This window comes from Aedes aegypti, chromosome 3 (genome assembly GCF_002204515.2).
Source record: "Aedes aegypti strain LVP_AGWG chromosome 3, AaegL5.0 Primary Assembly, whole genome shotgun sequence".
Taxonomy (NCBI): Eukaryota; Metazoa; Arthropoda; class Insecta; order Diptera; family Culicidae; genus Aedes; species Aedes aegypti.
In genome coordinates this window covers 221,477,321-221,502,142 of record NC_035109.1, presented here as the reverse complement: position 1 = coordinate 221,502,142, position 24,822 = coordinate 221,477,321, and the positions used below count along the sequence as shown (strand labels likewise).

Sequence of the window (24,822 nt, the reverse complement as noted above, 5' to 3'; positions counted from 1 at the left end):
AATTGTCCATCAAATCTGAGCACAGGGCTCGATTCCTGTGGTCATTCTGCACCTCTGGGCCAATTTTTTAAAAAATCCCTAGGAGGAATCTCGAGAAATCTTGATTTGAAGTTTTTTACTTAAAAATTCAATATAATCCATATTAAAAATTTGCAATAGCACTGAAAAAACCTACAAAAACGCTCAGAAAGTTGGCCAAATTGTTCTTAACTAGTATACAATTGTTACCGTTGTTAAAATAAAAAAAAATTACAACTGGCTTAACTTAATCCACTCCTTAAGGTGAAGATGAATAGTAAAACAAGTTAAATCGAAGCCAAACTTCAAAATTTCAAGAGCACAAATCTGGAGAACCGAATACCCGTTTGAGCAGAGGATTTAATCGATTGGTCACCACCAGCTAGTGACCAGTCGATTGGGTTTTCTTCTTAAACGGATGTTTGGTTTTCCAGATTCGTGATCTTGAAAACATAATGTTTGGTTTCGATTTAACTTATTTTTTCATAGTTTAATGGTTTAAATTTCATTGATTGTTATTTCCCATATTAAACCGATTGAAAAGTAAACCAAATAAATCAATAATTAACAATGTTGTTATTTAAAAAAAGGATCTGAGAATAAATGTTGCCCAATAATAGTTACCAGATGAGTCATGTGAATACTTTTATAGTCAATTAGAGCTAGTATTACCGGTTGTTTCAAATATTGAATGATTTGGTTACTCTGGTACGCTCAAGTCAATAACAGAATGATCATACGCCGATGTCTTCCACGGGGACGCTGAGCTTCACCTGATTGATGCAACTTTTTCTTCCGGCATTCGCACTAAATGACCAGCTCACTGAAGTTTGCCTATTTTATTCGCCTAATAGTTTTCGGTCCTGTTCTCAAATAAATGTGTTAAGGGAGCCAAGAATAAGCGTTTTATACATGACAAATTAATAGTGATGTTTCTTTTAGGCATGCTTGCATTCATCGTTACTCTCTTTGAATTATGATTGAAAACTGATTTGGTTTTCGAAACACTTTTCAGTGTTGTATAATAAAGGATCGCGAGGTGTTTTGGCGAAGTTGTCAATAAAATAATTTATCTATGAAGTCAGATAAGCCTTTATCAAGCAACAGTGTAGAAATGTCGTTTCCCTTTGAAAGCTTCGGGTGCCTAAGCCGGTTACGTAATCCGTAAAGGAGATATTCACAGCCAAAACACGTGTTTTTACTCCAAGGGAAACATTATTATCATACGTCACAATTGTTATATGGCTCTTCAACAAATTCATCCACATCTCAATCAAGCACTGCATCAGCGCCAACACATCTGAACCTTCTTCTTTCTCTACATGCAACCATATACGTTTGGGTAGAGTAAATGGCATTACACGCTTATCCTAGTTGTCCATTTTTGAAATAGTGAAACCCTTCTTTACTGAACTGCGAAAGATTCCAATAAAGTCATGGTCTGCAAAATCAAGGAGTATATGCGACAAAACGCAATATTGAACAGTAAATTCAGAAACTCATCTGTTCTTAGTCCATGTAATTTTCCAAAACAAAAAAAAAAGCTCCTCGTCTATAATTCTTACACCTGATTGCATTTGTCAGCTTAATTAGCTTTAAGTCTTATTTTTAAGTCTTTGATATTACCTGCAACAGCTATATTTTTTGTTACTGAGTCGAACACGACTTAGAAGTCAATGAACAGATTGACGATGAATTCCGAAAAAAATAAAACGAAATGAAGGGTTGCAGGTATATAGAGTGAAAGTCCTAGTGAAGTTGATACTTAAAAAGTACTTATTGGGAATTTGTTTGAAGTTGTTAATCGTCGAACATTTGCTACATATGGTCGGAGTTCAAACAGATCTGACTAGATGACATTTTCGCCTTGCAAAGATGAGTCAAGGACTCTATCAATTACAATATTTCCAATTCTTTTGATGTTTTTTTCAAATTGATAAGTTCCCTTCTCACAGCAAATAATGCAGGAATTTCATTATACTTATACCGAATGCTTGGGGCACGTTTTCCTAAAAACCATTAAAGAACACTTGGTCCAGTCTCTCTGAACACCGACCATATGACAATCATGTATCTCGTGTAGTTATAATCCTGTTGTGGCTGAGAATGTTGAACAAAACATTTTTTATGTTAAGTGCTGAGGGCAATACTTGGTGGAAAACTGGACGTAAACATCAAGAGTAGTACCATATGTAGAAAAAGCAATTTTTATTAAGCAAAATAAATACAGCAGACTTTGGTGGGCTGGTCACTTAGTATGAAAGTCGTAAAATAAGCTGTTAATTAATAATATTCTGCATTGAATATTTCACGTTTATGGAACGTGACATCAATTGTATATTGACATTTATTTCTTAGATTTCATTCTATTAAATTAAGCTTACTGGTTTAAGCCATGTAAAACTATACTTAAGCCACTCTGGTAAGTTAAGCCAGTTGTAAAAATTTCAAATTGTAAAAAAAGTAATAATTGTATACTAGTTTAGAACAGTTGGGTCAACTTTTCAAGCGTTTTTTTAGGTTTTTTCAGTGCTATTACAAAATTTCAATATGGATTATATTGAATTTTTAAGTAAAAAACTTCAAATCAAGATTTCTTGAGATTCCTCCTAGGGATTTTTTTAAAAATTGGCCCAGAGGTGCAGAATGACCTCATGAATCGAGCCCTGTGCTCAGATTTGATGGACAATTTTTTTACATAATAACGGTCTGTCGGGACACCGTGAGAAGAAGAATATTGACTCCTCAGCATCATCAAGCTTTGGAAACACTTAACTTTCGACTGGTTGATAATGATTTTGCTTCCACAACTTAAATAAATATAAATCAATCGAAATGTTTGGCATTTTCATAATTTTTATTTGGGCCAAAACTCACTTTTGCCTCATATTTCAGGTATCAGAAGGTCGGCTCCAGAGGCACGTTCCCCGTCATTTGGAAGATTTGTGCCATCGCCATATTTGAGTCTGTTTCATCATCTACCCGATGGGTGAGGAAATGGACAGGGAAGATGGGAGGAAATAGGAGAGGGGTACCTTGAAGAGGGAAGATTGCATAAGCGAAATGAGAGCATGTACAGTACTGGACAGAATAAAGTATGCATTGGCCGTTTTTCCATTCAAAATGGTCAAGTTTGGAGATCTGAATCTCAGTTTCTAGTAATCCGATTGATCTGAAATTTTCACCACAGCCTAGATATAACATATATTTTACACATTTGAAATATTACTGTATTGTAAACACAATCTTTTGAATTATTGAAAATCTCTCAATTTGCAAAAAATTGCATTTTTTTTTTTGGAAATATTTTGAAAACAATCAGTTTTACCGAAAAATAGTGTTCTGCAAACTTGTGTGTCTTATCAAATTGCAAATTTTTGCAGAAGGACATATTGCTCTAAATTTTTTCATTTAAAAATTATTTCTATTTCAAAATTTTGTCATTTATATCAAAATTTGAGATTTGCGATAACTTCAAAGTTTGTTAATGAAAAACTATGATTTCAGGTCAATCGGACATCTCGAAACCGAGATATAAGCCTCCAAACTTGGCCATTTTGTATGGAAAAACGGCCATTGCGTACTTTATTCTGTCCAGTACTGTATCTCCATACCACAATGGGTTCAAACAGTGCCCTAAAAAGGGCACTGCAAAACGCATGAGCGTAAAGAATATTTGCCATGTGATAGTTGTGTCAGCAGTGTTCAGACAAGGTTGTAACAAATAGACTGCAATTCTGCTTTGACAGATTTATGAAATAATTAGCCACATTTGGAGATGGCTCAGTAATTTTGACGACATGACTCAAAATTTCTCCTACATTGCTTGTGCTGAGTTGCCGCCCAAAAATCTCTGAAGCTTCACCCAGACTCCACTCTTCTCGTGAGGGGAATTCTGTAGAAAATTTGCTAGGGTGATGTGCTAGTATCCATCGTATTAGGCATTGATCAGTGAGAACTGCAATTTTCCCAGTATTGCAGTTAATGATGCTGATACAAACCGATGCCAAACATTTCTTTCTCAAAACGGCTTTAGCATTGTACAATAACATTTTGATAAATCTTGATCTCGTTTTGGAAATAATGCAAAGATAATGCATCTTACCGTATTCTCAATCCGTCGTATCGTTTTCAACTCCGTCGCAATCAGTTTCCAGATTCGTCTCACAACTTACGGCTTACTGTGTGTGTTGAGTGGTTAAAACACAACATATCAACGCTATAATAAAATGTTTTACTAGAATATATAGATCTACGGGCATCTCCCTCCATTCCTTCAGCATGATGGAATATACTAATTTCCTTTAAAATTAATTGTTCGTTATCAAAATTCAGCCCGAACATATGAACACAATTCCTTTTGACCGTACAATTATGGCATTTTCTCACAGTACAGCGAAAACAACACAATCAAAGGAACCGTATTTTTACGTCGAGCGTCGCGCACACATTGATGCGCACAAGCTTTTTTTTCTCTGTACGACGGATTAAACTTTGTTTACATTCTCAATTAGCCGCGGTTGAGGAAATTTCGTGAAATTTGGTGATTTATTGAAGTTTTACGGCGTGTGATTGGAATGAAATCCTTCAGTGAAGAAGTACGAAGGATTTCCATAGTGAAAATAATTGCCCGGCGAAGTAAGTCACCCACGGTGGGCGGGAAGAAACTTGTGTTGGAAAGTGGTGTCGCTAAGCATTTCTCTCAAATTGTGTTCGTCCATGCTATTTCGGTGAAAAAGTGAACTGAACCGAAATACAGTAGTTTTATTGCATTTTTGGTGTACAAGTGTACAAACCATAACAGCTTTCACAAAATTACACTTGGATAATGAATCTATGTTGCAGGTAAGTTTGAATATCCGCCGTAGTGGAACATTTAAAGTTTGATACGACGAATAGTAGCGCTTACGACGAAGTAGAACAAAACCCTATAAGGAAAGTGACAAGCAACTGTGAGAACACACGGAGCAAGGACAATTGTGTCCCAATTCACCAGAAGTTGAAACATCCAAATCACTAGGATTTCCAATGGACGGAGAGAATCCATGAAATTTGGTAACAACCAATTCCCAGTTTGAGGAGTATGTAAAATGCCAAGGCGGCGAATTTACATTCATATGTTCATAAATAGAAGATGTAGCGATGGTCCGATAATGATTCATCATTTGATACATGTATGGCATGTATGCCATTTCGTCAACTCGTGACTGATTCTGTTCGAGTAGAGCATTATGTCTAACACTTCTTCTCTAGCAGATACCATGAAGGCTGGGCGTTTTCCTATAATAAAAGATTCAAGATTCGAACTACTTCTCGCTAAACATTACTAAAGGACCTATGTACAAATGAGAGATTCTCTCCTCTCGCTCTCTTTCAATTATAACAGTGGAATACTAAAGCTTTTGGGTAGTTTTTCACTATAGATCGAAAGGCAATTTCCTTGACTAGCGTTTCATACAAAAAAACGCAACATAGGAGGTTAATGTGACTCAGTTATTGATTAAAGAGAAAGTAAACAAAGAAAGCCTCTCAATGTTAGATAGGTCCTTTAGAAAAGTTGAGCGAGACTAACTAAAAAACTATTTGTTGATCATTACAGTTAACGTTAACGAATCAATGAAATGGCGTTAATCGTTGATTAACGTTAACAAGCCTGCTAAAACCTATTCAAAATTCATTCTCGGTTTAATTTTGTTATTCAGATGGACCTGGAACTGATTTGGAAGTATGTTACAGACTATATTTTTAAACTAGTCGATTTTCATTTTAATTATAGTTGAAAATATAAGTCATTTGCCTTCTTCGGGACATGGTTTTTAAACATTTAAGAATGGTAGTAGATCTCATTTTGGAAGTTAAGTCTCTATTTTCAACGGTAGGTCTTGAAAATCTCTGTTTTAGGCAAAATTGTCTTTAAAGTCACTTTATTCTTTATTCTGCTTGCAGTGAATCTTACTTCAATAGATTTCAAAGATACTTTCAGACACTATTACGCGATTTTTTCACCGGTTCTTCAGGAATTTTTTTTTAAGATGTCTCGAGGAAAAACATAAGGAATTCATTTAGTGATTTATACAAAGATCACTTCAGGTACACTTTTGGGATCTTCTTTAGAAATGTATCTATTGATTGCATCACCAAGTCTTCCAAAAATCATCCAGCGTTGTTTTAAGGGATGGTAAGAGGATATTCTTCGTGATTTGCTTCAGGAAATCCATGAGTACTACCACGCTTTTCTTGACAGTTTTGATTTCCCCAGTTGTAACTAAAAAAGATCTTTCTACATAACAAATCATTCTACAGTTCTTAAAGAATTTTTTTTTGGGATTTTCCAGGAAGATCAACGAGAATTCCTATGCCAGTTCCTCCAGTCATCCTTTCCAGAATTATATGAATACCTTCAAGCATTTATCCACATTTTCCCTAGGAGTTTCTCCTGGGATTATCCGAGGATATAAAATTAATACTCTTCCAGGAATTCCTCTTCAGAACTCATGGGCTCTTGAAAGAAATGACACATTCAATGGTGCACGTATTAAAAGTATTCAAGACGCTTCTAGATTGTGTCCAGTTTTTGGGATTGTAGTATGCGATAGTAGGCCTTGACTTAGTACTATGAAAAAGAGTGACATTAGACTGGCTCATTATGTAATAAACGCTTAAACCTGAAAGACGTCCCTCTATTATTTGCTACAAGTCAGAAGTGGGATACACCATGTTACTTCAAAGCCAGAAAACTTCGGCCGAACTGGAGAATATTTTTGTTACGAGGTCCGGAACATTGGAGAATAAAGTGACACGGAATCATAACTTAGTTCAAAATGCCAATCCAATCATTTCCGGTGCAACCATTCCTGCTGATGTTTTGTCGGATGAGACGAGAAATGTAAGGAGTTCACTTCAAGAAGGCGGATCATGTGCTGCAGGTATCGACGTCACGAACGCAATGAATGCTGCTGCTACCGCTGCCCAACCAACTTTGATGTTGATTCGCATTGGAAATGGGGGTGGAGACTACGTCCGTAATGACCTTAATTTCAATCTAGGTATGTCAGTTCAAGGAGAAGTATCGTTACTTAATAGAAGTACAGTAAATGAAGCTCAGCGAGACAATCCTTAAATGGTTTTTGGTCGGTTCAAGCCAGAAGAAATTTCAATGATGCTACCATTATTTTCTGGAAGTCTTGAAGAAAACGTTAACCATTTCGTTGCTATTTTGGAGCTTTGAATGTTGAAATTTTTACTATGAAGCTGGTAGTGATTCGAAACCTGAAGGGGAAAGCGCAAGCCTGGTTACATTCTCAAGTCGACTTCATGCTGAAAAGTTACCCTGAAATAATACGAAGCTTGAAAGAATTTTTTTGTCCCATCAACACTTTTGAAATTAGAAAGCGTTTGGAGAAGAGGATTTGGTCAGGATCCCGAGCAACACACATGTTATAATTGTGTATTATCAACTAATATATGACTAGTTTTGGTCATATGTTAGTTGGTAATACACAATTATAACATGTGTGTTGCTGGGGATTGCTGATTATTGTCAAGCTAAGAAAATTCTTGCCCAAACATTGAAGATGCCTGAAGCAGTTAGTAGACTACTTTGTTGAAGGAATTTTCGATCTTGTTTTGAAGAAAACCAAAAAAAGGTATTGGCAAATTGAAAATCCATCTATTAAAAAGGTAATTAACAGAGAAATATGTAATATCAGTTCAGATACGTACAAAACATTGTTATCTAATATTGGTAATATATGTGATAATCAAAAGGCAAAATTTTTAGAATGTTTCAAAACCAAATATTACTTTAACAAAAAACCAATGAAACCAGTTACAGACTATGAAATGATCATTACTCTAAAGAAAGAAGAATTTTTCCACTTTAAACCTAGAAGATTATCTTTTGCTCAGAAAAATAAAGTTGATGAAGAAAATCAAGAGCTATTAAAAGAAGGTATAATTAAAGAAAGTAATTCGCCTTACGCAAGTCCTAAAGTATTAATTCCTAAAAAAGAAAATGATTTCAGATTATGTGTAGATTATAGAAAATAAACAAAAATACAGTTAGAGATAATTATCCATTGCCTATTATAGATGATTTAATTGACTCGTTGAAAGGAAAAACTATATATTCAATAATAGATTTAAAATCCGGATTACACCAAATCAGATTAGCAAAGGAATCTACATCTTTTGTTACGCCTAAAGGTCAGTATGAATATCTTCGCGTTCCATTTGGATTATGTGATGCACCTGCAGTATTTCAAAGATATATTAACAAAATTTTTAAACATTTGATTGATGATGGTAAAATTTTAGAATATATGGATGACATCTTGATAGCTAGTAAAACTTTTGAAGAACACGTAGAAACTTTGGCACAAGTTTTTCAAATATTATACGATAATTTCTTAGAAATTAATCTGAGTAAATGTAAATTTTTGTTTGATGAAATAGAATATTTAGGATTTACAATCAATAAATTCGGAAAAAAATTAATAAAAGTCACATTGAAAGTATTTCTAATTTCCCTGTTCCTATGAATAGTAAAGATGTCCAGTGATTCTTAGGACTAACAAGTTACTTTTGAAAATTTGTGCAAAATTTTGCTACAATAGCGAGACCATTGTATTGTCTTTTTAAAAAGGATGCTAAAATTATATTTAATGATGAAGCGTTAGATGCTTTTAATAAATTGAAAAACAAGTTGATTTCGTCACCAATTCTTGCCACATATGATCCTTATGCTGAAACACAGCTACATTGTGACGCAAGTTCTCTTGGTTTTAGAGCTATTTTGCTTCAAAAGCAAGATGACAATAATTTTCATCCTGTTAGTTACTTTAGCAAAAAGACTGACGAATTTGAATCAAAGTTACACAGTTTTGAGCTTGAGACCCTCGCAGTAGTTTATGCAATTAAAAGCTTTCACATTTATTTGTCTGGAACACATTTCAAAATTTTGACAGATTGCAGTGCTTTAGCTCACACACTGTCAAAAAACAGAAGTTTATCCAAAAATATGTAGATGGGCTATATATTTAGAAAATTATAACTTTGATCTACAATATAGAGATGGTACAAAAATGCAACATGTAGATGCGTTAAGCAGCCTAGACACCATAGTTAAAAAACATCCAAATGATGATAAAATTCAAAAGATTGGGCTAATTGAAAAGAATATTGTGGATGATACTATACATGTGTTGAATGATAGCGATATAGAACATAATATAATAATTTCTCAAAAACAAGATAGTAAAATAGTAAAAATCAAAGAGTTATTAGAGAGATCTTCATTTCCAGAATTTGAATTATTAAATGGAGTTCTATTGAAAAAAGATGGTAGTAAACGTTTATTAGTTGTTCCCAAATTAATGATCGATAAAGTTATTAAGTTAAATCACGATAATGTTGGACCTATTGGAATAGAAAAAACTATACATGAGATAAAGAAACAATTTTGGTTTAGTGAAATGAAAAAAAAATGTTAAAATATATATGTAAATAATTGTTTAACTTGTATATTCTATAGTCCAGCTGTGAAGAAAGAAGGTTTTGTTAAAATTATTGATAAAGGAAATACACCATTCAATACTATTCATCTAGATTATTATAGTCCAATCCAGTTATCATCTTCGAATAGAGCAAAGTATGTTTTAGTTATAATAGACGCATTTTCAAAATTTACCAAGTTATACTCTACAAAAACAATAAGTTCAGATGAGACAATTGTTCATTTGACTAGTTATATGAATAATTATACCACACCTAAAAGAATCATACTTGATATAAGTAAATGTTTTACATCACAGAAATTTAAAGATTTTATCAACATCAATGAAATTGAGCATGTAAAAACAGCAGCTTAAACTCCTGAAGCAAATGGTCAAGTTGAGCGGATGAATAAAACACTAACTCCTATGTTTGCAAAGTTGTGTCATGAAACATCTAAAAATTGGAATGAATTATTGCCAAAAGTTGAGTTTGTATTTAACAATTCTTTTAATAGGTCAATTGGTAATTTACCTACACGCTCGTTCAAATCTACTCAAAAGAGAGTAACTCCGACTCACTTTTAAAGTTTCAAGTTAGCTGTCAAAAGTGAGTAACTTCATTTTATCAAAGTGAGTAACTTTTTACTCAACCATGAAAGAAAACGACCTTACTCACTTTTTAGTAAACACAAACATATTTTACTCACTTTGTAAACGTCAAAGACTTGTGGAAATTTCGCGCGCTCGAACTGACAAATCCTCCGTTGTGGTGAAATTTCTTCCGTCGACGTGATGTCGGCAGAGCAACGACAGTTAGTTTGCTGAAAACTTCGCTTCGGAAGTCCAACCGGCGAATTCCAGATTAGTGCTGCGAAGTCAATAATCCTGATATCCAGTGAAGCGAGGTCGAACAACCGCAAGAAAAAATTCATAAATTTACCTTATGAAACCAGAATTTGAAAAATTTACCTTATGAAACCAGAAGACAAAAAACATTTTCGCGGCAACCTGGAATCGAACCAAGAACCTTGCGATCGATATGCCTGAGCGTACACCACGCACCTATCGACGCCTTGATGTGGTGTGATGCTAAAACGATACATCAAGCGTTCGTATTGCAATAATCGTTCCACCTTTCATAAGGTCGCAAACAGACAAGAATCATCTGAACCAATCAATACTTTGGATTCTCGTGAAAATGCTCGTAGACAAAATCTAAAAAATCAACTTTATAATAAAAAGAATGTTGATCGTAAGAGAAATAAGAGCATGATTTATAAAGAAGGTGATTTCATAGTTCTGAAAACTGATGAAAAACATAAATTAGCTCCAAAATATAAAGGTCCGTATAAAATTCGTAAAGTTTTGCCAAATGACAGGTACGTTGTGACTGACATAGATGGGTTTCAAATTGCAAATATACCATTCAACTCGGTGTGCTCACCTCAAAATATGAGGAAATGGATGAGTGACTTGATGAGTGATCACATATCTGACGAGAGTGAGATCGATAGTGTCAGGATGCCCGAGATGTAGTAGGCGATAGTAGGCCTTGACTTAGTACTAAGAAAAAGAGTGACATTAGACTGGCTCATTGTGTAATAAACGCTTAAACCTGCAAGACGTCCCTCTATTATTTGCTACAGGGATCAAGCTTTTAGTTTGGTTTGCTAAAATACATTATAAAAATTTAAATGTCCGATTTCAACGTATTTATAATTTCAAATTGGTTTTTATATGTTAAGGGTTCATTTACACATTTCATAACGCTAATTGTGGCCATTTTTGGCACCCACCCACACCTTTGTAACGCATTTTGTATGGATATTTCTTTAACTTTATTTGAGCTGTAACATCTTTAGCACAACCCACCCACCCTCTTCAGCGTTATGGAATTTGTGAATGGGCCCTACAAGAATGATAATATTTGGGATGGGTAATAAGATCGCTTAGCCTGATAATTAGCCCGTCATTCGTTATGGCAACAATGATTATTTTTCAGCTTGCATTTCAAAGTGATAAAACTCAGTCTTGATACTTTATATTGATTTGAAAATGTATCACTGTACGCGCATAAATGCATGAATTATGCTGATACTTTTCCAGTTGTGTCAGTGCAAAACCAACTGCTTTTCTTTGATTCGAAACCGTGAGATGAATTAGCAACAATCATCAACGACTCGTACAAATTTCAATGACGGCCTACTTCGCCTTAAAACCAGTAATATTGAAATTATGAATTTATTGGCTTAGATGTCCGGTACTGGGGGATCTCTTCTTACAGTATGCCCTGCATATTAGTTGTTAAATAATGTTTCATTGGCTCACCGTGATGGATGATACAAAATCAGACCAGAAAATTTGAGTCCAACTGTTGGCCAGCAGTCATCAGTATCGAACAAAACGAGATATTATATAACCATACTATACCCTAGAAATGCCTTTTCAAGCTAAACCTAATCCGTGAAATCAATCTACCGATTGGGTGGCTGACTGGGGAGACACTCGCCTGCAGAGCGTTGTCGAAAACGTAGCTATAATGTTCAATTAATGCAGTATTGATACGTTGCGTCTATTGGTTTTTTTTCTATCGCTCATAGTTGCGGGAATAATCAAACCATATCACGCACATCAACATCATGCTCATTGATCCACATGGATCGCCGAGGCATGGCGCGATCGAGCATATGTTTTTCTAGGCTAGATTCTCATCTAGCACAGTTGGAACGGGCTCTGGGATTTCCCGTTTACTTTGCTCGGCTCTCTGGGGCATCCACGTGAAGAGGGCAGATTGGCTTTAAGAAAAATTGAAATGCTCGAGATGAGAGGAGGAAGCGAAAATTGAAGACCCAAAATTGGTCTATAATCTGGCTATCGATTGTACGTCAGGTATACGTAGTCAATCAATTTCACTACTGGAACAAAAGCTGATTCAAAGAAGAGAAGTGTTGTTTACAAACAGAAGAGAGAAACTAGGTGAAGGTGGCATCCGGCCGGTATCATGTACCGAGAATTGTTTCATAACGGGTTGAGTATTTATGGTGTGGTTTGCAAAAAAGAAACTTGGCAGAAAATTGAATCCGGATTTCCCACCGATTTTGCTTTGCTTTTCAACCAGCAGTGTGAGCAGAATTCATTCATTGCCGTCAGTAGATTTTGCTATACAGTCAGAATTAGTTAGAATTCCTGAGAGTAGCTGGGTCATTCTTGGTTCATACATTTGGCAGTTGGCATACCCAGACAACCAGAATGTACATAACGAAATCACCTTTTGCGTTATGCGACGCTTATATAGTCAACTCTTCATTACTCGAAATTCAAGAGACCATCGACTTATAGAATTATCGAGTTATAGAATATACCGACAAAAAAATCCAATAATCGATAGAACAAATTTCTGTATTTACAATACATATATGATCACTTCTGAAAGAAAGCAATATTATTTTGTTGATAGTATTTTTAAAACTATTATTTGAAATTTTTTGAAATGCTCGAAAAATCACCAGTTTTACCAACAATGTTTTGTTTTGTTTTTTTTTTTTAATTTGAAAAATCTATAACTGAAAATCCATCGAGTTATATATAAGTATATTGAGATGTGAAGAGCCGACCGTATGTGAAAAGATTCCATACAATATGTTCATCTGCTTTAAACTGGATGAGTAAATTAACACACAATGAGTTTGAGTTTTTGACATTGGATGATTTAATTAAAATGACAAAATTTGTCATCAGGATCGTGTAGAACAAAATAATGGCGCAAAATTTTCAAAGCTAAGGAAGGGCTGTACACATTATTATGTGTACTCAATCACCTAATCACTTTCACCAATTATTAAGCAGAGAGGTACTAATTTATGCATTGCAGTCAGTGATCGCATCGTGCCCTAAACCAATTCACGTTCTGTTATTTTCTAATGTCTCTCGTTACGTAACAAACGGTCTTGAGTAACACTACCAACCAACGAACATTAGTGGCCGCTGTCGAACAAAGGCGGTGAACGAACGGTGAGAATACGACGTCACCGTGGACTGAAAATTATGATAAATATTTACAATGGCCACGGACACGGCCACATAAGTTGAGGCTGGGCTGAAGATGGCGCTATCTGACCGTAGGTTTTCTCAGCAGACAAGAGGTGCGATGATGGGAAGCAGATGCTCATCAGGTCAACCGCTCTGAAAAACTAGAGCGAAAGCAACAAGTCAGAGGTCTTCTTCTTTTTGGCGTTACGTCCCGACTGGGACAAAGCCTGCTCCTCAGATTAGTGTTCTTATGAGCACTTCCACAGTTATTAACTGAGAGCTTTCTTTGCCAAATGACCATTTTTGCATGTGTATATCGTGTGGCAGGTACGAAGATACTCTATGCCCTGGGAATCGAGAAAATTTCCTCTTACGAAAAGATCCTCGACCAGCGGGATTCGAACCCACGACCCTCAGCATGGTCATGCTGAATAGCTGCGCGTTTACCGCTACGGCTATCTGAGCCCCTAATAAGCCCCTAATAAGTCAGAGGTGTTCAACCGATAGGAAAAAAGTCGACTGGATCGCTAATTGATTAGCATTTCAAAAATAAGCGTTTTCTTTACAACGAACAATACACGTGTTTTCAAGAAAGGTTGTTTGGCTCATTAAAATGATCGATTTCCATGTATTCTGTCCATTGATTTATGTGACCATGGCAGTGAGCCGCCAATATATAGACTGAAAATTATCTGTTAATTAGCTCCGAACATTGGGAACACCTTGAAGCGAACGAAGAAACTTTCGATGTGGCTACAACTATACAACACGCTGCTTCAGCAAACAAATCAACAATTCAGCGTGGTCTCGCTTGTTGGACATGAGAGAAACGTCGAAGACAAGCGGCACTCGACAATGCGATGGTGGGTGCTGGAAAATAAAAGAAATTTGTGATTACACGCTCGGTGAGAAGATGCCGACTAATTTGCAACTGATAATGGAATATTATGAAATCTGGACTTGAGAAATGTCGAACAATTGGATTGATAGCGAAGTTTATCAACGTTTTCGACTTATTGTATAATTTATAAAAGCCTCGATAACCAGAGACCTCGTAGACTGTTTTGACCAAAATTTTCCGTTAGTGGAGATGAGATGACCAATTTTAAAATCCAAACAATCGTTACTAAAATGTTCACTCACGGTTGTATAATAAATTTCACTTCAAATCAAAGCAGACTCTAATGGGGTATTCTTCCGGAATTCTAAAGTGATGCTTATTAATTGTTTAGCTTAACTTCACGATAAAAACTGACCTTTCGCACTGTTGATTGGTGTCAGACCAGCTAGCAAGTACAAGTTACACGTAATACTGTGTAATGTACAAAATTGCGAGCACATTGTGCCGTAAAGTTGGGCGAGCTCGTGGTTTATTCTTCGCCGCCTCACGTCGTTCTCCTTCACGCCGCAGAAGATCGCCCAGATAGCCGTAGCGGTAAACGCGCAGCTATTCAGCATGACCATGCTGAGGGTCGTGGGTTCGAATCCCACTGGTCGAGGATCTTTTCGTAAAAGGAAATTTTCTCGATTCCCAGGGCATAGAGTATCATCGTACCTGCCACACGATATACACATGAAGAAATGGACAATCGGCAAAGAAAGCTCTCAGATAATAACTGTGGAAGTGCTCATAAGAACACTAATCTGAGAAGCAGGCTTTGTCCCAGTTGGGACGTAACGCCAGAAAGAAGTAGAAGAAGATCGTCTTTAGCAATCGGCGCGGCGTTCGAAAACCCCAAGGAATTGCAAGTCCTCCTCGAACATAGTCCACGTCTCATGCCCGTAGAGGACTACCGGACTGCAGTTTCTTCTGGAGCCTTTAGTAGGCACCTGAGAGAGACTCGCGAAGAGCCCACCGTTTTTATGGCTGAAAAAGTGCAAAGTATTGTGTTCAAAGTAAATTGTTATTGAAACCCTCAGTCAGCGGAGCAGTTTTTTTCCAAAGTTGCTGATAAATCTAAGCAGAAGATTAATTATTTCTAATGTCTGCTACGTTTGCTGGCATGAAATTTCACTCAAACGGCTATTTATGATTCGATGTGATGCAAACTCAATCATTTTTTGCTGAGAGGTTCATGTGAGGATTTGAACGGCTTGCGCATAATTGGTATAAACACAAAGTGGAATAAGAAAAAAACTCAGCAATCACAGAAAAAGAAGACCGTCTTCGCGAGTCTCGTCTCAGGTAGGCACGACTTCCACTGATGATGATCCGTCTCTCCGCATGACACCTTCAAGAGCAATATTGAACAGCAGGGATGACCATCACCTTGTCGTAGTCCCCGCCGTGACTCGAAAGAACTGGAGTGTTCGCCCGAGATCTTCATGCAGTTTTTCACACCGTCCATCGTTGCTCTGATCAATCTTGTGAGAGTCCCGGGAAAGCTGTTCTCGTCCATGATCTTCCATAGCTCTATAAGGTCAATACTGTGGTATGCCGCCTTGAAATCGATGAACAGATGGTGCGTAGGGACCTGGTGCTCACGGCATTTCTTGAGGATTTGCCGCACGGAAAAGATCTGGTCCGTTGTCGAGCGGCTGTCGATGATAACTTCCCACGAACTCGTTTGCTGTAGGTGATAGACGATGGAACAGAATCTGGGATAGCACTTTGTAGGCGGCGTTTAGGATAGTGATTGCACTATAATTTTCACACTCTAGTTTGTCGCCCTTTTTGTAGATAGGGAATATAACGCCTTGCTTCCACTCCTCCGGCAGCTGTTTCGTTTCCCAGATTCTGACTATCAGCCGATGCAGACAAGCGGCCAATCTGTCCGGGCCCATCTTGATGAGTTCGGCTCCGATACTATCCTTGCCAGCGGCCTTATCAACATATCGGCAGCGTCGTTAATGGCTGCTTTGACTGTCCTACAGCAGTCTTTTTAAGGAGCCCTATCGAGCTCACCTTCATACGGCAACGCTGCCGCAAGATGCTGAGCGTACGCATTGGCGACATCCGGTTGTTTCAGTCGCGCTAGATTGTACCGAGGCGGGCGTCGGTACCGTACATTGTTGATGACGGATAGTTTTGGGCGCAGTTTAACCATCACCAGGTAGTGGTCGGAGTCAATGTTAGCGCCACGACAGGTTCTCACGTCGGTTATATCGGAGAAGTGCCGTCCATCGATCAAAACGTGGTAGATTTGCGATTCTGTCTGCTGAGGTGATCTCCAGGTGTACCGATACGGGAAGCTGTGCTGGAAATAGGTGCTACGAATGACCATATTCTATGATGATCTTGACGTCGTGGCTTGGGCAGCGGTCTCAAAAAGCAAAACACCAGAACTAAATGAAACATTCATTCCTTTATTACTACTATTAGCTTGAATAGGATGACTTCCAGGCTTATGGGGAATATTATACAGTTTCAAACGGTATTTTCAGATTCTAGTTCAAATTATGATTTGATATATTTTTTGTTTAAGTTTTGATTTCGTTATGTATTTAAAGTCAATGGTTTTGTTTGAAGGCTCAAATTTTGCATAATTTGTAAGGTTTAATTTGTATAAAAAATCTATTATTTCGGCAGACGCCAAATGACGAAAGTGTCAACTACCCGAGAAGGAACAAATAACTCGCAATAATCTATCCATATCATATGTTGGTATCATACCATAATTAGGTATTGTTCAGTTGCGAATACCACATTCTAGTATTGAATATAATGGTATTGCAAAAAGTGTTCAAAACAATTAAAAAAACTTCGTTTCGGTATTCGATAGCTATTGAGAACTACGGGAGGTATTAAACTATTATTGAAAAATTTCAAATTTATATGGATATCCATCATGTATTATTAAGATATTACAATACCTGTTCTTATTTTCAGTTTGATGTTTGTAGAATATGCATGAGATATTATTTGAGGTATTTTACCTCTATGCAGGGCTTATTCATACCTCATTCAGGTTGTAAGTATTGGAAATTACCTTAGTTTGTTATTCAGTAGCCATTTTCTTCTGTTCGGGTAGCCAATACGATGGGAAACTATATCGTTAACGAATGAGACCCCTTTGAAGCTCTTCAAATACCCCACGGACTCCTACAATAAAAGTTTATGGAAGTGTTCCAAAAATCTCACCATGAAGAACATCGCAGTCACACCCAAAAGTCACGTCTGTAACTCACTGTAGATAATTAAAAATCTCTGTTGAAATAATCTGGAGTCTTAAGGTGAAGATGAATCGAAGCCAAACCTCAAATTTTCAAGAACACGGATCTGGAGAACCAAACATCCGTTCAGGCTGAAAACTTAATCGATTGGTTACTCGCTGGTGGTGACCAATCGATTAAGTTTTCAGCTCAATTGTAAATTTTCAATAATTTTAACAATTTTTGTTTAATAACTGCTCCAGGGTATAATTTAATATCGCAAAATGATTTGTATTTTTAGATCACAACTATGTGAGTTATAATCTTTATATTGGTTTTCGCATAAGTGGGCTATAGGTACTTGTTTTAATTATGAATCGTGGTTTACGGCCAACCAGCCGAGTGGAAGTTTAACAACTACCGAAAAGCTAAACATTACATATAATTTGCAATTGGATTAGATGGACAAATTGATGTGAAGATTTTGCGAAAAAGTTACACGTCTTCTCAGTGAGAATCGAACTCACGACTCCCCGATCTCTAGTTGGGGCGCGTTAACCACTACGCCATGAGAGGACTCATGAACGCAGAAGTTAACCTGAATTCGATTTCAGCTCAATAATCACGTGGTCCTCTTTCGCAAAGTGCACCTCTTTCGGAAGAATTAGATGCCCATCCAAACACAACGCTTTCTATATATATCCAATGCCTAGCCCGAGAGCGCATTGTTTTTTAGATATAGGAATAGCACACTACACTAGCCAGCAACTGCGCTGGCTGAGGTTTCTATTGTGTGGGCTTGAGAACGTCGCGACCCATTGGAAGCCCACACAATAGAAACCTCAGCCAGCGCAGTTGCTGGCTAGTGTAGTGTGCTATTCCTATATCTAAAAAACAATGCGCTCTCGGGCTAGGCATTGGATATATATAGAAAGCGTTGTGTTTGGATGGGCATCTAATTCTTCCGAAAGAGGTGCACTTTGCGAAAGAGGACCACGTGATTATTGAGCTGAAATCGAATTCAGGTTAACTTCTGCGTTCATGAGTCCTCTCATGGCGTAGTGGTTAACGCGCCCCAACTAGAGATCGAGGAGTCGTGAGTTCGATTCTCACTGAGAAGACGTGTAACTTTTTCGCAAAATCTTCACATCAATTTGTCCATCTAATCCAATTGCAAATTATATGTAATGTTTAGCTTTTCGGTAGGGGCTATAGGTAATTTAATAATAGAAGTAAGTATTTCACTATAGACTTTTTTTAAAAGTTTGTCTCGGAAACTCGTTAATCACAAAACTCATTAATATAACATTAGATGACAAACAAATTTTTAGCCGTCAATCCATATGAAACCAGCCCATGGTGCAACGGTGCCACAAGAATGCGTGAAACTCCCGACAAGAAATATTGCTAAAAAAAAGTGCTTCCAATATTTTATGAAACTTTCTAACGGCCGTTAAGAAAAAAATGGTAGGAATTCATCACAAATTTCGCCAGGAACACTTCGAATTTCTTATTTTATATGTGCAGCAATTCGATGTAAAACCGATCTAGTAGGTCACCGAATTCCGTAAAAATTTTATATGTTATTCCTTATCCGAAATAGAGATACACTTGTTTTTGGATTTTTTGATTATGGTGACCATTTCCGAAATAGGATGATCATAAAAATCACAACTTTGCAAAATTTTTAACTAAAAAAAATCATAACTTTTGAACCACTTGACCGATTTCTAATTTTCTTGGACAAAATGAAAGCTAGAGATTTTGACTTTTCAGGAAAAATATAAAATTTCACAAAATTTGTTTGTTTTTTACATGAAAAACAATAAAAAAAAATCCGTTTTTTTTGTATTTTGAAGGCCTCGGGACCAAAAGGGTTCTGTTTTTTTCTTGAAAGTTCAGAAAATTTTACGTTTACTGTCAAATTTTCAGCGATGTATGTTTTTAGTTTTTGGGATATTTTTTTTTAATAAAAAAAATCAATCATTTTTATCGGCACACACTGTAGGGTAATTCACTAATTGTTTAACGCTACCCAAATGTTGAACGATCTGTAGAAACCATGTTAAAACAGGAAATTGAACCATTTTCAAACAGTTTCAATAAATTATACATATTATTTTGTAAGTTAGCTGTACTATTGGACATAATAAATTGAATTAGCACATTAATTTCTTAAACAAAATATTTATTGAAAATTTTTATCGGTAGGTGAAACGAAAATTTCATTTCTCTTAGGAAAAAACTTTATCTGGGGCTGCTATGAAAGAAGCTGTGTAGTAAAACATACTACGTATATTGGAAGCACCTATTCACGATATCAGTAAAAGTCTACTTTAGTTATTTTCTAAACATCCGTACAATTTACTCGTACCTATTAATTACATAAGAACATTTTCAATTGCACTTTCGTTTCACGTACATTTTCCATTTGTTGAACACTAGCATAACATGACAGTCTTGGTTTCATCAACAGTATTGCCAGATTTTTTATTTTCGTAGCAAACACCTATATTAAAATGGAATATTGCATTACACAATATAGTATTGTTTATTGCTTTAAATATCTGTTGAATAATTGATATTAAAAAAAATCCTATAATGGTGTCTGTTGCAATGAAGAAAAACGCAATTCAGTAAAGTATTATTAATTGTATCCCTGGCTATATCCTGAATCTTTTTCGATGCCATTACCGTTTGTTTGTTTACATCATGATTGAAATTACGCATCGGCTGCCGATTTTTCCGGAGTATAACCTCAATCTCGCAATTGATTCTGTAATGTCGAAGGTAATGTACATTAGGAGAAGCTGCAAAAGTCTATGGAGTGCCGAAGGGGACGATTCTCTACCATCTCAGCCCAGAGTAGTCAGGGAAAGTGCTTCGCGGACCTTACCCTGTTTTCACAACCGACGAGGAGCGCGAACTTGCAAGTTGAATGATTGCGGGAGTAAAGCGGTCAACACTTGGCGACAATCGTTCAACATTAGGATAAGATGGGTTAAGTATGCATTCAACAATTGGGTATAGAACTATCTTTCTAAATATATATATATATATTTTTTTTTTTTTTTCAAATAGACATTACAGTGCCAAAAATGTAACAGGAATAATGTTAAACAATCGCCTACGGTGTTGAATGCTTTTTTTTAGCAACCTTTCTATCAGAATTTCCATTAAAATCAAATAACATAAAAACGTCTATCTTAACCGTTCAACATTTGGCGATTTACCCTAAAACATTTTTTTTTTCAGAGTTTTATATTTTTGAAGTGACACCGACAAAAGCTTTTGAAAATTTTACCTAGGTTACGATTTTAAATAATTTTAATGACAAAAGTCTGTTTGTTGAAAATAAGCGATTACCAATGCTACTTTTTCTAAGTTACTCAACTCATTCGATTTATGCCATTATATATTTCAATTTACTTTTGGCTAGCTCCGCTAGGTAAAGCTGAACTGTAAAAGTGAAGGTGTCTGTTTTGTATGTCACTAAATATCACGAAAATGACTTTCTCGAAAATTGGTGAAACTGGTAGGAATAAAATTGTACCAATGTGAGATTTATTTTCTTAAATTTTAAGGCCTCGTGTGCATGTGTTTAGTGTTGTCGAGCCTTAAGCACATTGTTCTATAGAGTGTACGTAAGTTTTCATACTGGAAAACTTTATGATCCTGTTGCACATAAGAACGAACATCATTTCAAGATTGTACGATGCACTGATAGCTTCCAAATAATGGAAGATTTAACAGCTAAACAAAACGGTTTGTGTATGCAGGAGTTCCAACTTGCATATCAGCTTCAGATCGAACAAAGCTAATGGAATTTGAGGAAAACATCAACGTTAATGGCCAAAAAGATAATATTTTGCTGTTGACAAATTCAATACAGAGTCAGAATTAGGGCGAATGTGAACACTAACACATTGTCAGTAAAATCGGTTTGAAGTTCAGCGGATATAATTTCAATTCTATATTATGTTTCCGATCGATTTAATCGCATGATGCATTTTTGTATGATCCATTACAATATTACTTTTGTAACAAACCATTTGATTTATTTTCATATTATGAACAACATGTTAAAATAAATAAAAAAGCATCATGCGCCATTCATCAAAATTGAAGATTGTTGCGCCCCTCGGTTTTTCGTCTCCTTCAGTTTGACAGCAGCGATTGCGCCTTTCTACCTCATCCTTCTGGTTTGACTATCATCAGCTTCGCCGTTTTGCTACGCTCTTTCACACGAACCTTCTTCACTATCGACCTTCTGCACACTCAGTTTTAAATGCGCCCTGCTGCCACACTCAATCGCAAATGCGCCCGGTTACCGCAGGGGGGAAAGGTAGGCGAAATTGACATCAGAGTTCGTATCGAAAGAGAATATCAGATGCGCCTTTATGTTTTTCTTCATTAGTTCGTGAAAAACGTTATTTTTAAGAAACAGTTGTGCATTATATGATTGTAGTTTATCAAATAAACTGTTAGGTGAATAAAACTCAATTTGTTTACTTTTGTCAGTTAGGCCGTTGTTCTGGCACTGTATTGAATTATAGTTTTATTTACAAAACACCCTATTTCATATTTCCGTCAAAAATCACACCTTTTTATGATTATCTCAGAAATCTGTCATAGGATCGTCATCATTGGAAAACATGAATTTTCATTGATGTAGACCATCATTAACAATTCTCATCAAAATTACCATTTCAAAAAGTTTACTGATGGAGGAAAGTAAACTGTTAGCTGGAAGCTTCTGCAGGATTTTTGTCCGGTTTTAAAATTGGTACAATCTTGGCACTTTTCCATTTGTAAGGAAAATGTGCCAATTGAAAACATTTGTTAAATATCTCATCTAAGAATGATAAGCTACTTTCTGGAAGTTTCTAGATAAGGATGTAAAAATTCCCATCAACGCCAGGAGCTTTCATATTTTTGGCTTTTTTTTTTTATTCTCACTTCTTCCAAATCAGTCAACTAGGAAAACGTTCTCTTAATTGAGAATGCTTTCGAAATCGCGAGTAACTTGATTGGACTAATGAGTCCTAAATTGAAATTGTACTCGCTTTCAAACTACACAGCAAATTTTTGAGCTTTTTCACTTTTTTATCATGTCCATTTTTTCTTCTTCTTGCATACATCAGCGATATTAATAAATGATAGTTCTCAATTACGGCCCTTCTATGCTACATTGTTTCTTCCGAAAAGACGTAAACCCCTAATAAGCAATTTCTGATTATCGTTTTCTTCCTCTCCATCTCTTACAGAATCAACGCATTCATGAGGTGCCATACCCATTCGTATCCAGTGATTATATCTCCCCACTAACGAGATGAGATGATTATGTGTGGCAACGGAAAACCTTCGCAGCCGTTTCATAGTCCAACAACGCAACACAATTAACGAACCTCGATTCGAAACCATGACTTCCTCCTATGAACGAATAAAGGCAGAATGTAAGCAAAAAAATGTCCTCTGGGAAGACGAAGACTTTCCGGCGACGCAGTCGTCGGTATTTTACCATCAAACCCCGCCCTTCACTTTCCAATGGAAGCGACCGCACGAGATCACCCAGAACCCGGTGTTCGTCAACGATTCCACGGCACAGTTCGACATTGTGCCGGGTAAAATGGGCGATCGATGGCTCGTGAGCTGCTTGGGTGTCCTGTACCTCTCTAAGGGACTATTCTACCGGGTTGTCCCAGCAGATCAAAACTTCGAAAAGCCATACTATGGAATGTTTCGCTTCCGACTGTGGTGGTGTGGTGAGTGGTTGGAAGTTCTAGTCGACGATAGATTACCAACAATCAACGGAAAGCTGGCGTTCTTGCAAGCTCAGAACTCCAACTCATTCTGGCCGGGACTGCTGGAGAAAGCCTATGCCAAGTACGTAGCAGGTTGGTTTGCTTTAGAAACATCTTTCCATAAATTTCCAATTTTTACAGATTACACGGGTCCTACGAAGCTTTAAAATACGGTACGCTGCTGGACGGCCTGGCGGATCTCACCGGAGGTATCACCGAATCGATATCGATCAAAACGGATGGTAACATTTTGATTCGGCCTCCCCTACTTCATTCTCTGCTGGACACAACCAGCATAGTGACCTGCACAGTCAACAATGGGACCACTACGCAAATTCGGAACCAAACCGAAGCACTTCCGAACGGAGTCCACGTTGGGATTAACTATCGGTTGTGTTCACTGGACAAGGTAATCCCACGTCATTTCAGTTAGGTAGAACATAAAATCATTTATTTCAAATTATTCATTCAGGCTGAAACCATTATGGGGGACACCGTGCAGCTGGTGCGGCTTCGAAACCCCGTGGCGCAAACCCTGAACAAATCTGCAACCTTCAACGGAGATTGGTCATCGTTCTCTAGCTCATGGGAACGTGTTACTATGAACGAACGGAACCGTCTCATAGAACAACTGGACGTCGGCGAGTTCTGGATGTCATTCTTCGACATGACTCAGACCTTCAGCCATCTGGAATGCGTACACCTGGACTCAGATACAGCCCGGGACGAACCCCAGTTATCTGAGAAAAACCGACGCTGGTTGATGCGTCTCTATCAGGGTGCATGGAAGCGAGGCGTCACCGCAGGCGGTTGCCGTAACAATCCTGACTCGTTTCACATAAATCCACAGCTGCAGCTCTTCCTAAGCGAAAAAGAAGATGTGATAGTCTCGGTCAATCAGCACAGTGTGCTGGAGCCGAAGGTAATCGGATTTACCGTGTACAACCTCAACAACGGTAAGTTGGAGACTAATGATTCATGAACTATGAGGAAGTAAAAGATCTAACACCAATATTTTTCAGTTCAAAACATCAACGGGTGCCTATCGAAGAATTTCTTCAAGAAACACAAGAGTTTAGTCAATTCGCAGTATACCAATTCGCGTCAGATAAGCCACCGATGTTCGTTGGAGGCGGGCCGTTACCTAATCATGGCCACGACGTTTGAACCAGCCGAGGAAGCTTCATTTAGTGTGCGAGTCCTCGGAACAACGATACGATTGTCGCTGCTGGAAACGCAAACCATGCTGCTGTTGGATCCCTTCCCGCTGCTCAATTCGAACGCAAAAATATCGATGGATTCAGCTAACAATAATAATGTTAGTGCTGCGACCAGCACTGCCCAGTACGAACCAGTATTTATGCAGCTAGCAGACGATCAGCGGT

The 24,822-nt window shown here is 37.1% G+C and overlaps 1 protein-coding gene across 4 annotated transcripts in view; it reads left to right on the top strand.

The window, feature by feature from the left end:
- LOC5578194 (calpain-C) overlaps positions 1 to 24,822 on the top strand; it is a 100,298-nt gene that overhangs the window by 57,316 nt on the left and 18,160 nt on the right. For all 4 annotated transcript variants that reach the window (XM_001656786.2, XM_021850192.1, XM_021850193.1 and 1 more), the window contains 4 exons: positions 22,901 to 23,519; positions 23,579 to 23,846; positions 23,910 to 24,393; positions 24,460 to 24,820. In XM_001656786.2, the coding sequence (XP_001656836.1) occupies positions 23,056 to 23,519; positions 23,579 to 23,846; positions 23,910 to 24,393; positions 24,460 to 24,820 (1,577 nt within the window). In that variant the 5' untranslated portion in view covers positions 22,901 to 23,055. The remainder of the gene's footprint in view (positions 1 to 22,900; positions 23,520 to 23,578; positions 23,847 to 23,909; positions 24,394 to 24,459; positions 24,821 to 24,822) is intronic.